Source organism: Toxoplasma gondii, chromosome VIIa, assembly GCF_000006565.2.
Source record: "Toxoplasma gondii ME49 chromosome VIIa, whole genome shotgun sequence".
In the NCBI taxonomy this organism is placed as follows: Eukaryota; Apicomplexa; class Conoidasida; order Eucoccidiorida; family Sarcocystidae; genus Toxoplasma; species Toxoplasma gondii.
The window spans coordinates 464,936-487,148 of record NC_031474.1 but is presented as its reverse complement, the minus strand read 5'-3'; the positions used below and the strand labels follow the sequence as shown (position 1 = coordinate 487,148).

Here is a 22,213-nt window from a genome sequence, read left to right as displayed (position 1 = left end):
CCTGTGTGTCTCCGCGTCGCATACACGTGCCGCGTTTTTGGGGCCACGGCGCTATGCGACGAGAGGTCACGATTCGGTGTGGTGTGCTCATCCCGTTCTGTTGAATTGTCTACTCAGCGGCTGTTCGAAACTGTCGAGGTAGACCGGTTGTTTAACAAGTTATGAGGTATAAACGTGGATCTCACTTTATCCTGACGTGCAAGACTGTAAGGCGATAAACTGCAGTGGCTGAGTCGCATCTGAGTAATAATACTTTGTCTCTCATTCAAAATGCCTTACAGACAGTTTCGAAGCGCGAGAAGAAACGATCCTTGAAGTATGTGCATGCAGGATTAAACAAACTCAAAGCATATCCTTGTTTTTCATAGACATTAGACACTTTTCTTGGCCAGAAGAGCTGGGTATGTCAACAAGATTGTCAGCTCCGATTGCGCAGTTCCATCGCAACTCCCCGACAGAAATATTATACTGCTTTCGTGCCGGGTTGCACATACCTTAGATTTCTGAAATTCTTAGACGAAGCACCCATTTAAAACTCAGTGTGTGATGCAACGAAGAGTTCATTTCTCTGCTCCGTAGAAAATACACCTCATAGATACTGGGTGTCAATGTGAGCCTTGCCTTCGCTACAATGACCCTCTGCAATCAATTCAATCCTGCCCCGGTCCGAAAACGTGGCCTACGTCAACAAGGGACTTCCTTCCCTGTTCAACACTCCCCTACGACGAAGCCTCTATCAGCCAGCAAATTGTGTGCCCATGCATTACCGCTTCCGAACTGAAGGCGTAGCACGTTTTTGTTCCCGTTGAAGACAACTACGTAACAGTTTTCCCTACATGCTGACGATTTTGCTTCTCTCCTTAACGATAGTGTGTATGCCATCGATGTGTGAACCATTGAACGACAACCATGCTGCGACATTTCCAGGCGGTTTTAAGTTCTTCAAAACATTCACAGGTTCTGTGACCAGGCTTGAGCTTGACAGAGAGGGTGCGCTGACCGTAACACAGATATTGGGAACGACGTTCTTCCCCGAATGTTAAGAAACCGACCACCTGGGGGGAGGTGGTTACCCCTGTACCACTGCAAGACAATCCCACCCCCACTTGGGTGCCCCTAACAGCTTCTTGGTACTTTTGACCTTTCAAGAGAAAAAAAAGCGCATATCACAGTAGTGAGCTCTCAACACACCTCGGCCTTACGGACGCACCGAACGTTCTCTGGACTGATCGCTCTCCTCAGCGTAGTAGATCCAGTTTTTCTCGCCTCAGCGCTCAGTTAATGATACGCTGCTCGGCGCTGTTTTCAGTGAGGCTTCCTGGGGAGAGAGACGCATCGGAGATCTCTCGCTCCTACGCAGACACGTTTTCTTGTCCCCTTGCGCCCTTTCAACTGGGCAGAGATGCTTCTCCGCACTTCCCATCACGGCAGCAGACTGCGCGACCAATCGTCCCGCCGAGTCTGAATCGAGTGCTCGCCTGAAATGACAATGTGCCTCGGAAGTCTCCCGTGTGCCTCCATACGCTATCACACCCCGATTCACACCTCCGAGCGACAAGTCGTCACGTTTGAGTAGACTGTTTGGAGAGGGAAGACACAGACCCCTACCCTCACCTGGCGACACCACGGTACCCGTCAACTCACCCACAGTCCACTGTGGGCCACATACAGCAAGCAGGCTCTCTTGGCTACCTCTCGAATCGTGCGGTGCCGTGATCGTCACACTCTTGTTATTTTCAGAACCCACGTTACTTCCTAATCGCCCTCGGAGTCCCTCAGGAGCCACAGGCAGATTCCTGGGAATAAAGCGCGCCTCGCCACTTTCAGAGATCCCGGTGTCAATGACAATATCTGCATCTCTGCTGTGATCCGCCAACCTCGAAGGTGACCTGATGCTCAACGGGTCACACACTCGAGAATCAAAAGGCGCTCCAGTCTGTGAGTCGCGTTGCAGCTGGGCTACAGACTGATGACTACTCGGTTTCGACAGACTGTCCAGGTGCTTTCCTAAATTTGTGGCATGCGTTCCACGAAGACTCGTCTCCTTGCATCTGTGTCCGTCACCCGCCCCTCGAAAGGCATCCACCTCTTTCAGTTTCTGTTCCATATGCCGGCATACTTTTGGCGTTACTCGCGTGCTCTCTTGCATGCACTGATCAGATGCTGGCTTGCGCAGCTGCGTCTCGGAACGGTGGGGAGCAGGCTGTCGAATAAGCTTCTCTGTGGAACTGCAAAATGCTCTATCCAATAACTCGACTCTGCCTTTTTCACCTAAGGAGCTGCGGTATGCATACGGAGGCTCTCTGTACTGTGCGACGTCGGTTTGGCCTCCCGATCGGCGGTCTTTTCCGCTTCTCCCGCAGCCTGCATTCGAAGCCGCGTCTTGCGTCTCTTCTTTCGAAGCTTTCTCGTGGCCTTCCACTCCTGATTCCCTCGCCAGTGTTTCTCGCCCCAGCGTCCCTTGGTGAGCTCTTCGGTTTTCTGTGCCGGTCACTCCATGAGTCCTCACTCCTTGGCTGCACGTCGCGTCGAGAGAGGCCTCGCGGGTGTCATCGTAAACCCCCGCGTGCAGACTACCTGGCCGGCTCTCTGTTGCAATTTCTGGTCGTTTCGAGTCTCCGCCCCGACCGTGGTGAGGGATATCAACTTTGACCATGTTCGCCACGGCGTCCAAATTCACCCATCGCTTTCCCGTGGGAAAGGCAACGGCCCAGGTTCGGTCTCCGCGGACGGCCTGCCTCGCGATTCTCTCTCCACCCCGGCCATCTTCGCTTCTGTCCACGCTGCTCACACTCAAGAGACCGACACGTGCCTGTCCAGGTGCCCGCGTCCCACATGGCCTGCGCCGTCCTTGCTCCGGCAACGGAAAGACATCCAAAAGTGCAACAGATCGAGTAAGGAAGCTCACGAGTCGCTCTCGCTTCGAGCTGCTCTCTCCCGACACTCTCGCCAACGGTCTCCCCGGATCGGCAGCGAGAGAAAGCACAGAGGGCCCCTCCATACCCACTTGCGCTCGACAGAGCCACGCGCGAATGTCGTTCAAGTACGGCTGCAGAGAGAGGTCGTTTGCAGTGTCGAAGGGCTGCTGTGCCACGAGACAGAAGGCATCGTGGTAACACGACCGCAGAAGATGAAGGGCAGAGGAACCCGGCTCTGCCACAGCCCCCTCGCCGTCGCATGCGGGCGTCAGCGGATCCTGAAACGACATGGAAAGCACACGTGCCGTGTGCCTAAAAAATTTGATCTTCGTCGACTCACGTTTCCCCCTCTACGACGAAGAGAAAATTCAAAGAGAAACACCCTAGAACTCTGTTTTCGTACCTGGAGAGGCGCAATATGGTGCCTCTTCATGAGCTCCGCTAGCTTCGCTTGCTCCGCCTGGATGAGACGACCAGGAAAAAGGGAATCACAGAAAGAGATTCATTTCTACTCGAGGGAAACCTAGAATACTATCTTGACAGACACACGACAAAGTTGCCAGTGACCTGTTCCTCCGACGAGTACGCGTGCAAGTCTTGTTCCTGGCGGTGCTAGGCGGTGATTGCTCGTCTGGGAGTTTTTTACCAGCCGAATTCACCCTAGCCCAGAAGTTGTGTCACTGAGTGCATGCGAGGTAGTCGTCGAGAGCTGCGACACCACCGAACGCATGGCATTGGAGAAGAGACGCTTGCCCACGAACAGAAATCAAGCGTTGGCCCTTACATCAGCTCGTGCTTTGTGAGACACCGGACACGGGTTTCTCCACTTGTTAAAACAGTAGACTAACGGTTTCCTCCACAGTCGACTCTCGTCGAGACTCGCGCCTTCCCTCGAGATAACTCCGGATTCGACGTTCACTTATTTTCTCGATCTTACATCAACAACTGACGCAACGAACGTCTTGACTTCATCTCCGAAGCACAGTCTCTTCTCTCTTCGTCCCTCCTCGCTTGTTCGCCGCTCTTTCCTCTCTCGCGGCGCGATATCCTTCGTCTCCTCGTCGCTTTCGAGAGGCAGGGTCCGCTTCCTCCGTTCTCCGTCCTTCTCTTCCTCTTTCTCGGAAACGGTCTGGCCCGTCTCCTCGGCTCGCTCTTCTCTCTGTTCCCCCCGCTCCTCCTCTTCCCGCCGCGCCAGTTCAATACACGCATTGCAGCTGAAGTCACGCAGGCTCTCCCGCGCCTCGGAAGCGCCCTTCACTGCGGCCTCTAGGGCGGCGAAGGCCCTCGCGCTTCCCGACGAGGAGAACAACGGCACGGAGCCAGACAGGAGACTCTCCAGGCGCCTTCCTTGCGTGCACGTCGAAGAAAGACTCTGCGCAATCAGATACTTTCCCAGGACGTCGGGGCTGAAAAAAACAAGAAACAATCGACTCAACATCATGTCTCGACCACGTAGTAACCACGGCTTGTAAGTCTTCTGCAGTATCTCTGCACCAGAAGCGCAGTCACCCGTACAGTGTAACGTCGCACATGCGGCCAAATCTGCAAAAAATATGTCTGGGATAATCGTATCTCAGTGAATTCTAACCGTTATGACAAGTCGAGGTGGAGGAAAAGGCGTGGTAGCGCTCCCGTTTTGAAGACACGATACACAGTCTCAGCGGTAGCGGTTTCGAACAGTAGAAGACTCGGCTACTAACCGCACCCACGAGGCAAGAGAAAAGTTCTTCCTCGGTGACTACACATGCATCAGGCCAACTCCGGCGCTCCGTAGGCATCCCCATGTGCTTTTTGACTTCTCTAGCCACCATCCGTCGGTGCAGACGAATTCATTCTTCCCTTCTGAACACTCACCAGAAACGCACAAACGTGTGCATGAACAGACGGAAGTAGATAAAGGCGAGTGACCTTTGATTCTCCAAGAAAACCGAGAAGCTTTTCCCGCCGCGGCCTCCATGCGCCGTCGTCGTCTCCGGTTTCTGCTCCTCGTCCTTTTCCTGTTTCTGCTCTCTCTGCTGGAGCGCCACCACTGCCGCCTCGTGGCTTCCTTCAAGAAGAAACCAACTTGAGATGACCGTCTGCGCAGAAGCCGAAGCAAGTCCTCGATTCAATGCAGGGAGCAGCAACGCGGAGACACGAATGCGAAAGCCGCGAACATGCGCCATGTCTTCACGCTTTTTCCTCCCCCTTCACTTGCAGACAGGAACGCGTCGACATGCATGGAAATCTACGTCTGCTCTAACCGCGTGTCTGCACATCCCACCTCCCTCACGCGCTGCAGGCTGAAACGTAATGTATCCGCGATACCTTCCACTGGCTCCTGGCGAAAAACGAGAACTATTAAGAGTGAAAATGGCTGCAGCAGCAGACCACGCTTGGACGCATCTGCAGCAAAAGCTTCGTTACGGAAAGAAAAAATATAAAAAAAAAGGAACTGCGTCGAACACTAGGCGAACGAATTCACAGCTGAGAGTGCGCTGCCAGAGACTCCCAGCGACAAACCGCCCCACAGACGCATGCATCTTGATAAAAAGCCTAGATCGACGTGTAAGGATTTTCCCCTTCCTCACGTGCACAAGCTGAAGAAGATGGCCCTGCGGAACGACATCCTGGAGTCTTTTACGATCCGCGAGAGGCAGAACGTTCTTCCCTTCTGCGAAAAAGTCCTCGCACAGGCCGCGTCGGTTTGTATCGCGGTCGCCGTCTCCACTCCGAGAGGCACCGTCAGTCTTCGCCGCGTCTTGCAGCTTCGAGGCGACGCGCCTGTGGATCTTGGAGAGAAACCGCCAAGCCGTGTCGGCGTTCAGGTCGGGGTACAGGCCCTGCATTTGTTGGCCGGCGAGAGAGAAGACAAAGTCGAGGAGACTCGCAAGGGAGGGAAGTGAGCCTCGGAGCATGTTCTTTCCTAGACACTGGTTCAGCAGTGCTGTCACGAGGACTCGCGGGACCAAGAGCTCTTGGGCCGCGGGTGCTGCTGCCTTGTACACGAACGCTTGGTACCTCGACATGCAGAGAAGCAGCTGCTTGCATGCGCGAGCCATCGCCGTCCGGCCCAGGAGTTCTCTCCCACCTTCGCCTCGCCCCGTCGCAGCTTCTTCTCCGGCTGTGGAAACCTCGAGGCGTTTCCACTGGAGGACATCGGCTCGAGCCGGCTTCCGGGCGCCATCGGACCCGAGGGTCTTCGGGGACAACAGCTTCCGTAGGAGAACTTCTAGGAGGAGAAGCAGCGAGAGAATCGTGTGGAAACTCGCGACCGCGACGGAGGTCGACGCGCTGAAGAAGGCCGGATCGAAAATGTTGTCCAGGCCCTGCAGAAGGCTTTCAAACAAGATGGAGGAGACGAGGGATGACGCGTCTGCATGGAACAGAACCGCCTCCCCTTCTGAAGAGAGCCCCGCGGGAGACGCTCCCAAGGAGGACGAGAGATTCGACGCATCGTTCTCTCGAGCTCCAGCAGTGCGTGAAGCGAAAAGGCTTTCAAGGATGGAGCCCGTCGGCCACGACCGAGGCGAAGCGTCGCCTTCGCGACTTCTTGCGTCCTTGCCCTCGCGCCCACGGGCAGCCAGACACGGGATGGAGACAGCGGGGTCCGTGCATGACTCCGGGGCACCAGCGGCGCATTCACGCATCGTCGTCGGGTCCAGAGGGATGTTGGTCAGGAGGTAGAGCAGACAGTGAGCTGCTCGCTCCAAACGAAATACGTCCTTCTCGTACAACTCGCTGCACCACACTTTGACCATCGACACGACGGCGCCCACGAGTCCGTCTTCCTTCTGGTCATCGCTTCTCGCGGGGTGCTGAAGCAGCGAGAAGGCTCTTGGAGACGCTGGCGACTCTCTGTCTCCTTGCGTGGAGACCGGGGGGTTTGCCAGAAGACGAAAGGGCAGAAAGTGACAGTTCGCGTGTGCTTCCTCCGCCTTCAGTTGCTGAGCTGCGATCGAACCTAGAACCTTCACACTCTGCTCCCGATGCGCCCTCTGAAGGGAAGAGAAGCACTCCTCAGCCGCCAACTTCGCCTCCTTCACTTGCGTCAAGACAGGCTCGAAGGCTGCACCCGACCGCAGCGCCGCAGTCTGCCTGTCTGTCTCTGGACACCGACAAACGCAGACGAAAAAGAAGGACCTCTGGATACTTCAAAGGTATTTACAGTTCTATCTAGCATCAAAAAAAACGACAGACACGACTCAACGAGTTCCTCTGACAGAGAACATGCGAACTGTCCGCCTACCTAAAAACATGTTAAAGCCGCTCCAAAGCCCACCGCAAGCGAAGGCAGAATACCGGTGAACAAGAAGCGAAGCTAAAAGACACAGATGATAAACAGGACATACCAGATACGAGAGATACGACAGACATGATATTATATACATGACATTATTATATACATAACATACGTGAAAATGTGTGTACATGCGACGCTGGCATCTGCCGATACGTGTGTTGTGGAGACTTCAGAATGCCTTCTCTCGCCGTGTCTATCCTCCAAAGGGAGCCCTTGCGAGACAACAACGCGTTCCGTCTTTCTGGTTTAACCAGCCGCGGTTTCTGCGGCAGAGCATACCGCTAGTTGTGTTATTTCCTCTAGAGAAACCACGCACCCTTCATGGCGTCTACAAGAGCCTGCTGCTCCTCTCTCCGTTCTCGAATCAGGCTCCGCAGTCCGGCATCCAAGAAGTGGAGCAACTCCTTGGCTCTCGCTCCGTTTTGTCCCCCGTCGCTGTGTCCTTCTAGCTCGTCTTCCTCGCCCCGATTCAGATTTTCGGAGAACTCACTCTCCGCCTCCTTTTCTGAGAGGCCTTCAGCGACAGTAGGCGCTCCTGGTTCCAGCGACCGCGAGCCTTCTTCCGTGCGTTCTTCTTTCAACACTTTCGGCCTCTTTCCTGAAGGAAAAAAGAAAGGCACGAAGCGACATGCAACGAGAACCGTCAGCGGAGACAGCGACAGGGAAAGTACAGAGACGACGCAAACAGTGGAAAAAAGGAAACGAAAGAAATTAAGACAACGGTTTAAAGTCGCCCGCGACCTCGGCAGTTCTTCAAAGAACGCCTCAAATATGTTAGTTTCACCATACCAAAAACACAGACACACAATTATCCCCCTCACAGACTGAGACGCTGAGCACCGTCCGATGTTGGCCCTGCTCTCCTGTTGAAGCGTTTCCCCGTGTTCTGAAGCGTCTTCTCCCCGTCGCTCGCCTCTCAGACTGCGTAGCGATTTCTCTTTCCTCAGTTCGTCTTTTTTGCTTTTTCGCTTTCTTCTCCGCTGTCCCCCCCTCTTCCTTTGTTTGTTGTCCCCTCTTTCTCGCGTCGGCGTACCGGTTGAGGCGGTCTCTGCGCGTTCGCGCCCAACTTCGTCTCTGCTGCCCAGGCGACTTCTCTCTCTCGAGGCAGTCGCACTCTTCCTTCCACCCTTCTCGGCACGGCTTCCGGCCCGCTCCTGAGCAGAAAGGCTAGAGGCGGCACCTGCTTCCTTCCTTCTCTGTGGTAGCTGAGGAGACGCGACAACGGGCAAACACGCGACAGAAACGTAGTCTGAACAGCGAGCGTGAGGTGGCAGAGGAAAGCAGGAGAGAGAGCAGACATCCAAAACAGGAGACGCCTTCCCGAGCTCGCCGAGACGCCCACGAAGCTCCGCTGTCAGGAGAGGAGAAGAGCTGCACACACATCCACAGGTTGCACAGACAAGCCCCGAGGCCCAGACACATGCAGAAACATACATGCACATTTATCTCAGTATTTTCTCATTTATATATATATATATATATATATATATATTTATATACATCTATGCATATTGCCACTTTTTTGATACCTAGCAGTCTCTGCTTGCTACCTCAGATACCCTCGTATCAATCAATCAATGTCCATCTATCTATCTATACCTAACTCTCTACCTACCTGTCGATTTATCTGTATGAATTTGTATGTATGTTCCGGTGTTGATGTGCCTTCGTGGAACTGTTGGAAGTCTCGAGTTTCTGCTTACTTGAGGACACCGCCTTTGGTAGCCGAGTTGCAGAGAGCGAGTGCTTTAAGGGCAGCGTCCTTGAGGGAGAGGCGCTCCTCTCGTTTCTCCTTCTCATCGGCGAGAGGACCCGTGAGAATTTGACAGAGACGCGGCACCATCTGCCCCAGAAGGAACTCAGTGAACTGCGCCTGAGCAGCGGCGTAGGCTGGGAAGGTCGAGGAGAGAGTCGCCGGAGACAAGGAAGGAAAAGACTTTTCAGACGTCGAGATTTTGTCCGCTCTTCCGCGAACTGAGAGAGCGAACGGTAGCGGAAGACGCAGGTGTTGCTCCAGAGCCACGCAGACTGCTTCCAGGATGTCGCACACGAGGCTGCAGAAGAAGGAAAGAAAAATGCGCATGCATCCGAGGTCGGAGGCTCTTTCGAGACTAACAGGGAACGCGGAGACTCCTGCTGTGCCATCCACCTGCGACACATTGATGCTTGTTTACATATCGACGCACTGTCGTTCGTTGAGATATGCTTGAATCGATTACACACATCCCATGACTGCTGTTTGCATATGTCTCGTTGGCATGCACTTTTAGGAAAATACTCTTTGTGAGTTATCTGGTGCGTTGTCGTGATGTCTGTTTTAGCGTCGACATTTGTTCTGTGTCCCGTTCTCAAGAGCGACTTGACACTCCACACTCTCACCGCCTTCGTACACGGCTCTGCACTCTTCTTCTTTCGTCTCTCAGCGCAGTCTCTTCTTCGTGCCATTACAACTCTGATGCCGGTCTTCTCTGCCTACGAACTGCGCTCAGTAGGGAGAGACAGAATGCGACACACTGCGTCTCGCAGCAAGAAGTTTGAGTATGTACTTCCGCCTTCGTGTGCCTCGACTGTGTCAGCCCTCTGCTTCGCCTGTCTCTGCAGGCTCTCCCGCTTTTCTCTTTCCCCTCTCCTTCGCTCACTCTCTGTGTTTCGTTTTCGCCAGCTGTTTGTGCAGCGTGCAGACGAGGGCAGCAGGTTCTCCCGCGACCGTCGCGAGGAGGAGAAGAAGCTGGTGAAGAACTTTTTGGTGGGTCTCTTGAGTGAAGGCGACTGCATGCGTCCGCGAATCGCGTGCGGGCGAGGCCGCGCGGACAGGTGAGCCGAGAGATATCCGCCTCTCGCCCTCGCCTCGTTCACCTCTTGCTTTCCTCCCTTGCAGTGCCTCCAGAGCTGCCTGAAAGCGGAGGTCCAGGAGAAGCGCGGTCGCCTCCTGCTGGTCCTTCACACTCAGACGCAAACGCAGCGCCTTGAGAGTCTGAAAAAGAACTCCCAACACCACCAGCGGCGCCGCCACCGTGTAACGACACTCCCGAGAAGCCCTCGAAGAAGAATCGAGAGGACATGAGGCAGACCAAGAGAGAGAAGGGAGGAGGGCGGGTGGGAGAGAGAGCGGAGGAGAGGAGTTGAGAGGACGAGAGCGAGCACCTGAAGAGGAGGAAGCGAGAGTACGGGGACCAAGGCCGCGGGGGAAAGTCGTCGAGTTCTCTGCGACTCTGAAGGCAAAAAGCCGGCAACGAAGCAAGTGTTGTGTCAGTGCTTGAAGGAATCTATGAAAACAAGGATTACGGACCATCTCTGAAAGCCTCGAGTTCGCCACTGGTATCGTATTAAGAAAACACACAAGGCGACAGACGACGGTCTCTCCATGTCAAACCGACGCGAACGGGAACGACGCCACCCTCTGTTCTCTGAACTCAGTCACTGCCGCCTCGACTTATCCGATCTTTCCGTTTGCTCTCTGTTTTCTATCCGCTGCCGACAAGGAAACAAGCCTTTCGAACTTCCCTTTTGTTTCTTCTTCTCTTTTCCAGTCTCTCCTTCTCCTTTATCTTTTCCACATTCTTCGCTGTCTGCATGTGTTTCTTTTGCATTTTTTCAGAGATCAACAGAAGAAAATTCCGTTGCCACTTTCAAAACCGTCTCGAAAGTCTGAACCCGACACTCCCGCCTCTCCCTTTTCTCGCCTGCGACCTACTGGGAAGCAATCCAGTTGATGAGAAGTCCGACGATGTCCTCGTCCCCCTTCAGCTTCCGATGCACCTTCATCCTTTCCTTTTTCTCTGCTGCGCCAGCGCCCCGCTCGTCTCCTTCTCCTCCCTCCTCTCCCCACGCATGTCGCAAGAAGGAAAGCCACAGTTGCGAGGCTTCTGCCGCGAACTCTGCGTGCGAACTGGGCGATTCTGCGTCGCTCTGCATGGCCGTCACGACTCCGCTGCCGTCCTTTTCTCTTGTGCCGCCCTCCGGGGACTCTGCGCCCTCCCTGTCGACTCCGGGAGACGCCGAGAGAGGCGGGAACATCAAATCCAACAGAGTCTGCGAAAGGTGAGGCCTCCAGGCCGCGCGCGCCTCTTCCCTAACAGCCGCGAGCGCCGCGAGCTTCCCGCGAGTCCGCAACCACGTCGATCTGTTGCTCGTCTTCTCACCCCCCACCACACGCGGCGGAGACATACAGTTCGAGAGCGAGACGCGCCTCGAGCCTGGAGAGACAGCGGCGCTGCTTTTCGAAGCTTGGAGACACTTCGCGGTCGACAGGACGCCGAGAGGCGAAGACGCGGCGGTGAAGAAGGGCGAGGCCGCAGACCCGACGTAGTCCAGAGGCGCGTTCCGGCAAAAGGAAGACCGAGGGGAAGCCCCCGGACTCCCTGGCCTTCGCTGCGAACCTGGCGACGTAGGCGACTGGCTCCCACGGCGTCGAGTTTCTCTCGGGACGCGACGAATGTGAAGGAAAACACCTTCGTCTTCGCTTTCTTCCCCGACCTTCGCGGCTGCTTCCAAGATGCAAGGCTCAGAGCTCACCGACGGTTCCGGAACGTGCGAGCCCTCAGCAGAGATGTTCGCTTGCTCGTCGCTCTTCGCGAGGCTCTCTCCAGCCTTCCCGCCCTCTGCCATCCGAGTGCGAACTTCGCATTCGTCCTCACTGTCTCCGTGCCTAGACAGCTGGCTCGGGGGGGCTCTGAAGCTGCGACTCGACGCCCCCAGAGACGCGCATGCGTCCTCGTGGTCCTGCACTCGTCGCCCGGCTTTCTTGGAAGCAGAAGTGGATGCCCACGTCGCGAGTTTCTGCATTTCTTCCTCCACGTGAGCCGCGTCGGCGTCGCTGAGGTGGGAAGCCACTCGACCGATGAGAGTCTCTAACAGACCTGCGAGTTCTCCGCCAGCCTCGCGCCCGTCGCGCTTCGCCTCACTCTCCCGCTCCTCCAGAACCAGTCGCAGAAAACTGAAAAGCAGCGGCAGCAGGCGACGCGAGAGAACCTCTGTGTGCGCCTCAGACGCGCCAGAAGAAAACGAAAACCGACTCGCCACAAGCAGAGCCACCAGCGCCTCCCCCACCTTCCTCCCAGTCTTTTCAGCCCCCCCCGGACCGGAGGGGAAGGACGAAAGAGAAGAAGAGAGAGAAGATGAGAGGGAAGAAGAGAGAGAAGAAGAGAGAGAAGAAGAGAGCATTTGTTGGCGTAGAGCGTTTCCTGGATTTGAGGAAGGAGCAGAGAGGGCGCGTTCGATGCAAGGAAGAAGAAGGGGAACAGCCTCTTCGGGACCAATCGCGTGAAGCCACTTGAGCGTCGCGATGTGCGCCAGTTCCATCGTCTGAAACGAGTAGGGAAATGAGAAGACAAATCAGGAAGATTCGAAAAGGTAACAGGTCGTGGCACTGCGAGAGAGACCTCAGTCAAAAAAGAAAAAATACAGATCGGAGAGCAGCGAAACACCCGCAGACGTGTCTGCCCATGCAAGAACGCGTCTTTGTCGCATCTTCCTCTTCTTCTCTCACGCGCGTTTGCCTTTTTTCTTGTCCCACTTCCCCTTTTATTCTCTCTTCCGTCCTCCTTCGTCTCTGCCTCGCATGTCTGCTTCGGACTTTACCTTCCGGTCAGGATCATGCAGTCTGTCAAAGAGAGCCGGAAGCAGACTGTCTTTGTACAGCTGACATCCTCGGCTGAGACCTTGAGATTTTCTCCAGGGGAACTCTGCGTCGTCTCTCGCCGTCGCTTCTCGCCACTCGTAGGCGCCCTCCTTCTGTCTCTCCTCGCCCCCCTCTCCCGGCACAGGCTGCGTCGTCAGAGCGTCGCACAACGTACACGCGAGGACGAGGGCGACGCGAGAGACTGGCGGGCGAGGGTGGCTGATTTTTGTGCGAAGAAGCGGGATCAGAGTGCTCAGACCTGAAATGGCAAGTCAGATGCCGAAGAAAGGAGACAGGAGAAAATGCGAAACTCAACAAGAAAAAAGGACAAATGGGGGCACAGAGAAGAAACCAAAGCAGAACCCAACGTGTCGGATAGCTCTCCCCTTTCCCTCTCGTATCTTCCCCAAACTCCCCCATAAACAACCGTTCTTTCTGCCTCACCACTCTTCCTTCCACTGCTCTTTCGTCCTCTTCAATATATATATATATATATATATATGCATCTAAATATATATATATATATGTATGTATGTCTATCTAGAATTCAGGACTCGGTGCCTCTCCTACCTTCTGCTCGGATGCAGCCTCCGCCCTCGACAGCGATGAACCGGATGCATTCCTTGAGCGCTGCAAGTTCCTCCTTTTCTCCCTTTCCCGCCTGTCCTCTCTCGCCGTAAGATTTCTTCTGACTCGCCTGCAGAATCGCCAGACGCTCCCGAGTGAGGACCGGCGCAAGAGACACCGGCTCCTTCGCCCGGCGGACGCACACCTCAAAATCGGACCCTGCGACCTCGCTCACTGCAGAGGTCACGAAGGAGGAGCCGGAAGAGACATACTGCAACGCGCGTTTGACGAGAGAGACGGCAGAGGCAAGAGGCGTCCTGGGAAGAGAAAAAGGAAAAAGCACCCGGAATGAGAGCCGCGGACTCCTGCCGACGCACGCTGACTCAAATGCACACTGTCTGCTTGACCGGCGAATTCCTGTGGAAATACGCGCCCAAGGAAGAGCGGGGAAAACGGACTTCTTCACTGTCCATGCAAAGACGTACACGCATGTCATCGCCCACCCATGCAGAGTGTCGACACACACACAAACCTACGCGTACTCCCCGAGGGCAAGAAAAATGGGAAGATGCACTTACAATAGACTGGTACGGAAACAGATTGAACCTGTCGTTCTGATACACTTAAGAAATTGGTCTCAGCTCTTTCCTGAATAAGTCACGTTACGGATCCCCAACTACATACATCTAAATGTGGGCATGCAGCTCTCTCCCTCTACGCAAGAATGCGATGTACAGCCGTGGAAGTTGCTGTATGGAAGAAGTCATTCTGGAAACGTTCTGTTGCATCCATGGTCCCCGTCCTCATTCGTTTTACCGATTCGAAGAAAAAGACTGCTTGGAGAGGCCTTGCGCGAGTTGTTTGACTGCACTACGCAGGTCGTCTGGCAGAGGCTGAGAGAGCAGCATGCTCGAGAGACTCTTCTCCCCCAGCTGCGCATGCAGTTCCGCCATCAATCGCAAGCCTCCGGAACGGCCTGCTTGCGCCTAGACAAAAGGAAAAAGAAGCAATTTCATCTCCAATCCTTCGCCGTCGCACGTCTCCGCTCTGACGAGCAAAGACGTCCTTCGAGGGTCCCAGAGCGACGCATGCACATCTTTCTCGACGCCTTGTTGCTTATAGAACGAAACTCGATCAGTGGTAGCCTGAGGCTCGTTGGTTTCCATCTCCACGTTTTCACGACCTAAAACGGTCTGTGTTTCCCACTCTGCTTTCCTACTCACTCTCCCTCGTCACACGTTGACATGCACACCTCGAAACAGACGTGAGGTTGCTTCCACAAAGGCCGTTTTCCAGCATCTTCTTCACATGTAGATCCCTGAAACGCGGCACGTCCTTCACCGTTTCGGACTCACACACGCTTTCCAGTTTACACTTTACTTCTTGAATATATGGATTGCCTATCTTCATTTGTACATGTCCACGGGGAGACGGAAACGTTAACTGCATGCAGATTTCAATAGGCACATGTTCTGTCTCCGCAGTTCGTGACGCGTGACCGGCTTGAGACACTGTCTGCAGCGCACTGACACCCGTTCCTCGCCATTCTTTCTTCCTTCTTTGCGTTCTTCTTTCTCCCTTACTGCAGTTGCCTTTTGTCCATCGACGATTTGCCTGACGAAGAGAACGAGCGTTTTGACAGGGCTGAATTTTTCGCTGCCCCACTCGCGTAGGAGTCTCTCGAGGACCCCACAGAGAGCCTGGCACGCGCGCCCTGTGGCTCCGCCGATGGCGGCCGCACACCCGACTCTCGCCCGTTCGCCGCGGGCCGTGCATGCGCCGGCGTCTCCGCTTCTCTTGAGCGAGAATCCTCTCTTTCGCTCTTCTTGCCACGAGGCGCCTTCGCCATGTCTGTCCTGTCTCTGCTCCAGTGACCCGCTGCGGGTCGTGGACGCACTTGGAGATGCAGGAAGAGCGACCGCTAGGTTGCCCTCTGCGCCTTCAACAAGCGAAACGGCCACCGGAAGCGGAGAGTCGAAAACCTTCGCCAGAGCGACACAGAGGCCCTGGACTTTGCCTCCCAGACGAGGATCGCCAATCTTCAGATGCAAGAAACAGAGACCCCAAGAATCACTGAAAGAGTCAACAACAAGCGACCACGATGGAGGTGTGTGCAGACAGAGCCGTGCACTCAGCTGTACGCATGCACACCTACCTATATATATATATATACATGCATACATACATACATCTGCATATATGCATGTGTGTCCGGATGTTTCTGCAGATGCACTGTGCATGTGAACATGAGAATACGATCTGCGGCGGCCGCGCGGATTTCCAAGCCTGTCGTGCCTGAAGTCCACTTTGTCGCGTATCCGTGTGAGCGTCAGTTCCTTCTGAAAAGTTCGCTCGTACGCGAGCCTCACCTTGTCCAGCAGGGGCGCCAGAATGAGAGGTGCGAGGGCGGGATGAACCATCTGTCGCGTGTCTTGTGTCTTCTTCGCCTTCGCTTTCTGACCGTCGCAGGCGGAGGCGACTGTTATGGGTGTCTCCGCCTTGGTGGATTCGCGAGACTTCACGGCGAGGGCGAGCGTCTCTACTGCCGCCGCGAGGCAGGCGAGTACGGCCTCCTGGACAACCAGAGACTTCTCTCGAAAATTCGCGAGCTTCATCCGCATAAACAGAACCAAGGGAACGGCACACTCCACCTTTCTTCTCTGGAGACACTCTTCATTCTTCCCTTCGTCCGCCATTTCCTTCTTGGCTTCCATTTCTTCCTTCTCTCCCTCCATTTCCCCCTTCTCTCCTTCCGTGTCATTCTGGCTCTCCTTCTTCTCCCTCGCTTCCAGCATGGCTGCGCATGCGCGGCATTCGCAGGGGCGACGCCACCAAGCCGCTAGTCGCTCGCATGCACTTCTTCGCACCAGGCCATTGGGGCTTCTCAGTCCGACACAGATTTCTTCACTCCAGAGGCGCTCGGCAATCAGCTCAGCTTCATCGAAACTCGCAGGGCAGTCAGGCACTTCCCACGACAACGTGAAGGCGACGGGAAAGGAAGGCGACGCAGGAAACGAAGCAGAGGAGGCCGACGAAGAAGAAGAGCAAGAAGAAGAGGAAGCCGCGGGAGACGCCCGACGGAGAGCACTGCGAGCCGTGTGGGGTCGGCCTGAGGCGAGACCGTCCGCTGAGAAAAAGGGAGAAAAGATGACGGAAGAACGGAGAATAGGACCAAGAGAAATACAACAGAGATGCGCGTTTCCATTCGCTGACTCCATTTTTCTTGTTCTCCTTTCTGCTTCTTTTCAAGCACTACTCTGCCTTTCCTCACCCTCACGCCCACTCTCCCACAGCCGCTCTCTCCCCCGGGTCTTTCTTCTCCCCCCGTCTCTCGACGCGTTTGACACATCTGCACTCGACTTCTTCGCGCTTTCGCGTTCTCGTTTCTCGCCTACTTCGGCCTCTCGTCGAAAGGGAGACTCTGTTCTGGGCAGCGCCGTCTTTCCGCTCCCGCAGTCGACCCGCCTCGTCGGCTTGTCCGCCGAACTTCTTCTCCTCTCTGCCACACTCGCTGCTCTCTGCTTCCACACCCTGTCCCCTCTCTGCTCCCAGATTCGGAGAGCGCGACGCAGACGCGCCCGCCTTCTTTCCCGGCTCCGCGCCGCCAAGCGTCGGAGACGCCCTTCCCAGAAGCTTCCTCGACCCCGACACTGCCGAGAGAGAAGAGACAGAAGACGACGGGGGAGAGGCGGAGGACGAGGCTGCCATGAGTTTGAGGACTTGCTGGCGTTTCTGCTCTTGAAGGGAGTCGAGAACACAAGACACGGCTGCGCGTCCACCCTCACCCTTCGAGCCGATGTGGGCAAGGAGCTGCAGCGCAGCTGTCCGTACACCCGAGGCGCCGTCGTCGGCGCCGACCTTGGCAGCCTGCACGAGGAGCGGCGCGGCGCGCCAGAAGGCGGCACTCCGCGCTGCGAAGCGAGGTTCGTTTTCGTCGGCTTTCTGCGGCTCTTCGGCCGGAATCGCGGCGCAGAGAGCTTCCAGAAGCGCCTGGCGATAGCCAGCGAGCTTCTCCTTCATCGGGAGGAGCTCGGCGCATGCTACGTCTAGCGGCAGCACTCGCAAGAAGGCGCCCAGACAGCTCGTGGCTGCGACCTGGACCTGCCGGTTGTTCACTTTGAGCTTCGCGGCGACGTCTGGCAACAGGCCCCGCAGCAGCTGCTGAGGAGTGGAAGACCCGGAAGAAGAGAAAGACGAAAACGCAGCGGCAGAGAGGTCAGACAACAGGTGACGAACAAGGTGTTGCATCACGCGCAGACAGCAGCTGACCACGGGCAGCGTCGGCTCGAGAGTCAGGCAGCGATGAATCAGGGAGAGAAGCGACGGGAGAAACGAGTTCTTCTTCGCCATACACACGCAGTCTCGAAGAGCCTGAAGACAATCAAGACACCACGGAATACTCGATCGAATCTGTGTTTTGAGAAGATCAAAGCGCCGCTACGTTCTACCTCGCGCTCTTCCTGGTCTCCCGAAGACGGTTCTTCCTTCTCACTTGCTTTCTCTCTTCATATCTCGCTTCCTTCCTCCTCTTCCCTTTCATCTGTTTTCCGCTGGTGCTGCGCGACGGGTGTTTCGTCTCACCTCTTCGAGTTGTTGCCAGGCTTGCATTTTGATTTTCCACGGAAGCTGGCTTTCTCCGGACTCCTGTGCGTTGCCTGCAGTCTTTTTTTGCGTGCCATTTGCGGCGCGCTGGACCCAATCGCCGTGTTGGCAGACCAGCTTCAAGACGTCAGTCTCCTCGGCGAGGAGGACTCGGCCGTCGCCCTCCGTTTTTCTGCTCGCTTCTTCTCTCCGGTCTTCCGGGTCTCCAGACGGCTCCCGTGCACCTCCGAGCAGGAAGGTTCGCTTCGGCTGTTCCAACTCGACTCCATCCTTTTCGGCGAGGCGGGCGAGGACGTCCGCCTGCATCGATTTGCTGTTCTTCACGGCCTCCGTCGCGAGCTTCTTCGCGGTCTCAGAGGCGCCAGCTAGCCATACCGCATGCGCCGTGAGACTTGTGCAAACGTCGCGGACCTTCTTCTCGCTCACGCAGCAAAACGGTCCGACACTCTTGTCCAGGAGCTGCTTCAGGCCGCCCGCGGCGTTCACGGCTGCGGCGCCAAAGCCCTCGAGAACCGTGTGCAAGAGCTGGAGAGCGGCGCCGAGTTGCTTGATCGCGGCGCCCTTGAGCAGCGCTACGTTGCCCTTTTTCTCCGACAACAGCTTCGCGTTCCCAGCGGCGACGAGGGAGACCAGTGCACTGAGACACTCTGCATGCACTGCCGCCAGGAGGCACAGGAGCTCCGTCGCCTGCGGCGCGAGCCGGGGATTCGGAAGGATGTTCTGGACGACCAGCGGCGCGATAGTCTGCAAGAGGTTGACCCCTCGCTCTGCCGAAAGCGACACGGCATTGGTCGACGGGGGGAGGCCTCCGGGTGTCTGGTCAGCGCATGCGCCGCCGCCGTTCGCGCCCGTGACGGTGCGGACATATGCGAGAAGAAAGTCGACAACTTTGCCCAGCACGAGGGAGTTGCTGTCTTTCAGGAGACGTTCCAAAGTGCCTCCTTGGACGTGCAAAAACGTTTCGGTGCTCTTCTCGGGGTGAGAGAGGAAACGCTGAAGGAGCTCTTCGCACCCGTGCAGGCGCTGCTTCACCGTCTTGCTCGACAGACGCACTGACAAGGGAATCGCTGCATGCGCCTCTTCTTGCTCGCCGCCCTCGTTCTCCAAAGCAGAACTGCCCACCGAAACTGAGGAAGAAGATAGAGGGACCGAAGAAGGCAGTGACAAAGAAGAGAAAGGCAACGAGGAGGAAGAAGAGAGAGACGAAGAGAGAGAACACGCAGAGGGAGAGTCATGGAGAGCAGCGGGTGAATTCTCGGTTTCTCCGCCGGAGAGACGCGGAGAAGCGTCGGGAGACAGGCGCGGTTCGTTGGCCACTTGGAAATTTTCGAGATGTTCTTCGTTCCCGTCCTTTTTCCTCTCGCGCTCGGACTCGGGGATCCGCAGCGGCGGAGTGGGGCACCCAGAAACCGTCAGCGCTGAACCATCGCTCAGGGGTGAAGACCCGCCAGCTGTCGAGACAGCCGACGCGGGCCGCGAGGGAACAAACTTCTCCAGAGAAACATCTCCTCCCTTCTTCTCGTCCGCCTTCTCTTGCATTCTCCCGGTTGAAGCAGGTCTGCGTTGGTTCTCCACAGTCCGGCCCACGGCGCCTTTTCTCGGCCTCGAAGAATCTGGAAGCGGCTGCGAAGTGTCTATGCCTGCAGCGGCCATGACTTCGTCGAAGCTTCTCCCTGCACAAAGGGTCGCTTCGGCACAGGCAGGCGCCTCGCTGTCGGCGGCCGAGCTCATTGGAGGCGAGGCAGACACAGAGACGGGGGCAGAGACAGACGCTGGAGAAGAAGGAGCCTCAGACTGGAGTTTCTGCAGAACTTCCTGCATCTTTTTTGGTCGAGCTTTTGGCGTGATATGACGTTTCTTCGGGGGTGGGAAAGACGAACAAGACGCTGTGTGTTTCATTCCAGAAAGATATCCTTCTCGCGACTCGAGCGGCCGCGGATGGAGAGTGCCTTCCATGTCGCCCTCTGAGGACCGCGGTTGACGGTTCTCTTCCTTGGAGAAGGAAGAATCAGGGGAGAGCCCGCGTTCCATCTTCGTTGGCAAAAGAAAAACGAAAGGCGTCTTGGCACCCAAGGGGGCAAGCTACGACAGACTGGACAGCGAGGAGCAGGCAGGCGCTTCTGCGAGCACTGTCGGGAAGGAAGAGAACAGATGCATGGACGGCGTTTTGCCGAGAGACAAGCCTGCGGGCGGAAAGCCGAGACCGAAAGAAAAAACCAAACACAGACGAGCTGGAATGAGAGGTGCGAGGTCTGAAGACAGAGAGAGGGTTTGCGTGAGACAGCCTCCTCTCGGAAAACGGTCCTTCACAGAAGAAAAAGAGAACGAGTTGTTTCCACTCAGAACGAAAAAAAACCTTCTCGAGGCGCGAGTCCAGAGCAAGATCTGGAGGGAGTGTGGCTGAGGGCTTCAAAGAAAAAAAAATAAGAAGACCGAGTCGTTTTCACAGCCGCCGAAATCTTCTGACTGGACCGTGAGCAATTCGTGCCTGCCGACTATATATTCAAGACGTCCGAGAGGAAATCACAGCAAGTCAAGAGAGAAGAACACGCGCTTTTCACAGGCGATTAAAAAAGAATGCAATAGAGACAAAACACTCCACAAAGGCCCACGTTCAACCTGATAGTTGCCGTGATCGTCCGTTCACGCGCTCAGACACGGTGAGCTCGTAGCGCCGGCGGCGGTGGTACGAACGGTGAACAAAGGCTTTCCTTCTTTCCTCGGACTTCCGACAGAAGGTTCGATCCCTCCCGTTGGTTATTTCCCGTCTACCTTCGCTGCAGCAGACAGAGCAAAGGAGAAAAAAACTGAAATATGGGGTACGACGGGAAAGAGGCTACGGCGACGCGAGCCTTCCGTGGAAGCCCCGGTGGCAACCGACCGAGGTTTTCCCTCTACATGTTTTACTCCGCTCTCCGATTCCCTTATAAAAATCCGGTGGCAAACACTACAGCTGCCTCCTCAAACAACGGATTTCCTCAACGAAACGCGCTAGCCCTCGGGACCCTCCAGAATGCCGGAACCGCCGCGGCGCTCTCGGCTGAGTGTGCGAGCGACTTTTTCACTTTCCTCTCCATGGACCTTGAATCTTCTGAAGAAAGGAGGACACCCGCGAACTCGAGAAAGTTCTCCGGAAGACAAGCGTGTAAAGGGAGGAGTGCCGGTCCGCATTCAGGCAAGACACGCGCTGTGTGCGAACCCAGTCGTTTCCCCCGTTCTTCGACGACGGATTTTTGGGGGAAAATGGGGAAGAACAGCCAGTGTTGCTTCGCCGGGGCACACACCAGTTTGTGGAAATGCGAAAAACACTCGCGAGAAACCTCCGAGACGGCGCCTTTTCCACACGCTTTCTAAAAGAGTGTGTGTGAAAAGCAGCGGGTGGAACACGCGTACCGCAGCGCGACTGGAACGACACGGGCCCGTTGTTCTGACTTCATAAATCGCGCAATGAGGAGACGGCGATTTCCTTTTCCTTTGCAGCCGACACATTGCGAAAAAACTAGAACAAACGCCGGAAAACGTGAGGGTCTCGACAGCGAGCGCCATAACCGCCCTTTACCGTTTTTAAAACGAACAGCTTACGCAAACTCGTGGAGCTTCGATTCTTACGGTCAGAAAATGCAGGGTTTGTTCACAGGGTGTGGTAACTTTTTCGTTCCAGCCCACATTGGGGGCCCGGAAGTGAGAGTTCGCGAAAGAGGCGCAAATCCTCCACACGCACAGAGAGGCTTTCTACAGCCAAGAAGGTTTCTCCATCCTGCGAACAGCACAAAAGAAACTCGGGCCCTGGACCTGTCTGCGTCGATGAAAAATCCGCAGCCTGGCTCTGGCGAAAGAAGTTGCAGCGTAGCGGAAGAAGCAGAGAGAGAGAAACACAAAACACTGGAAGAGGTAGAGAGAGGGAGTGCGCGATGCCGAAGACGAGACAGAGAGCTGGCAGGAGAGCAGAGGAATGCAGGGTAGGTGGGTATGATAGGTAACGAAGAAGCCGTTCGTTTATGTAGGACTGTAAAGTACACATTTCGACAAACTGTCCTTTTCACAGACGCATGGTCGCTTCATGACTGTGTTGAGGATTCACGAATCAACGCGCCAGCCTCTCTCGTTGGAAAGAAAGATTGTCTTTGCCAGACATCTTCAGGCTGGTCCTCTTTTCTGAGAGAATGCAGAGAATCGACTCTCTGTGGCACAGACGACGACTTTTCATCTTGCGGCTTTCTTCCT

The 22,213-nt window shown here is 55.6% G+C and overlaps 1 protein-coding gene across 1 annotated transcript; it reads right to left on the bottom strand.

Moving 5' to 3' along the window:
• Nucleotides 1–119: 119 nt before the first annotated feature.
• Nucleotides 120–20,310, bottom strand: TGME49_280390 (HEAT repeat-containing protein). The gene is made up of 17 exons (XM_018781848.1): nucleotides 17,969–20,310; nucleotides 16,783–17,758; nucleotides 15,757–16,514; nucleotides 14,971–15,426; nucleotides 14,204–14,373; nucleotides 13,391–13,704; nucleotides 12,781–13,079; nucleotides 10,895–12,504; nucleotides 9,840–10,412; nucleotides 8,904–9,254; nucleotides 8,234–8,571; nucleotides 7,517–7,798; nucleotides 5,489–7,005; nucleotides 4,773–4,996; nucleotides 3,856–4,324; nucleotides 3,322–3,378; nucleotides 120–3,196 (listed from the first exon to the last, which is right to left on the bottom strand). Exons 1-17 carry the CDS (start codon nucleotides 20,018–20,020, stop codon nucleotides 1,268–1,270), a joined length of 12,375 nt encoding a protein of 4,124 aa, XP_018637222.1. The 5' UTR covers nucleotides 20,021–20,310; the 3' UTR covers nucleotides 120–1,267.
• Nucleotides 20,311–22,213: the final 1,903 nt, after the last annotated feature.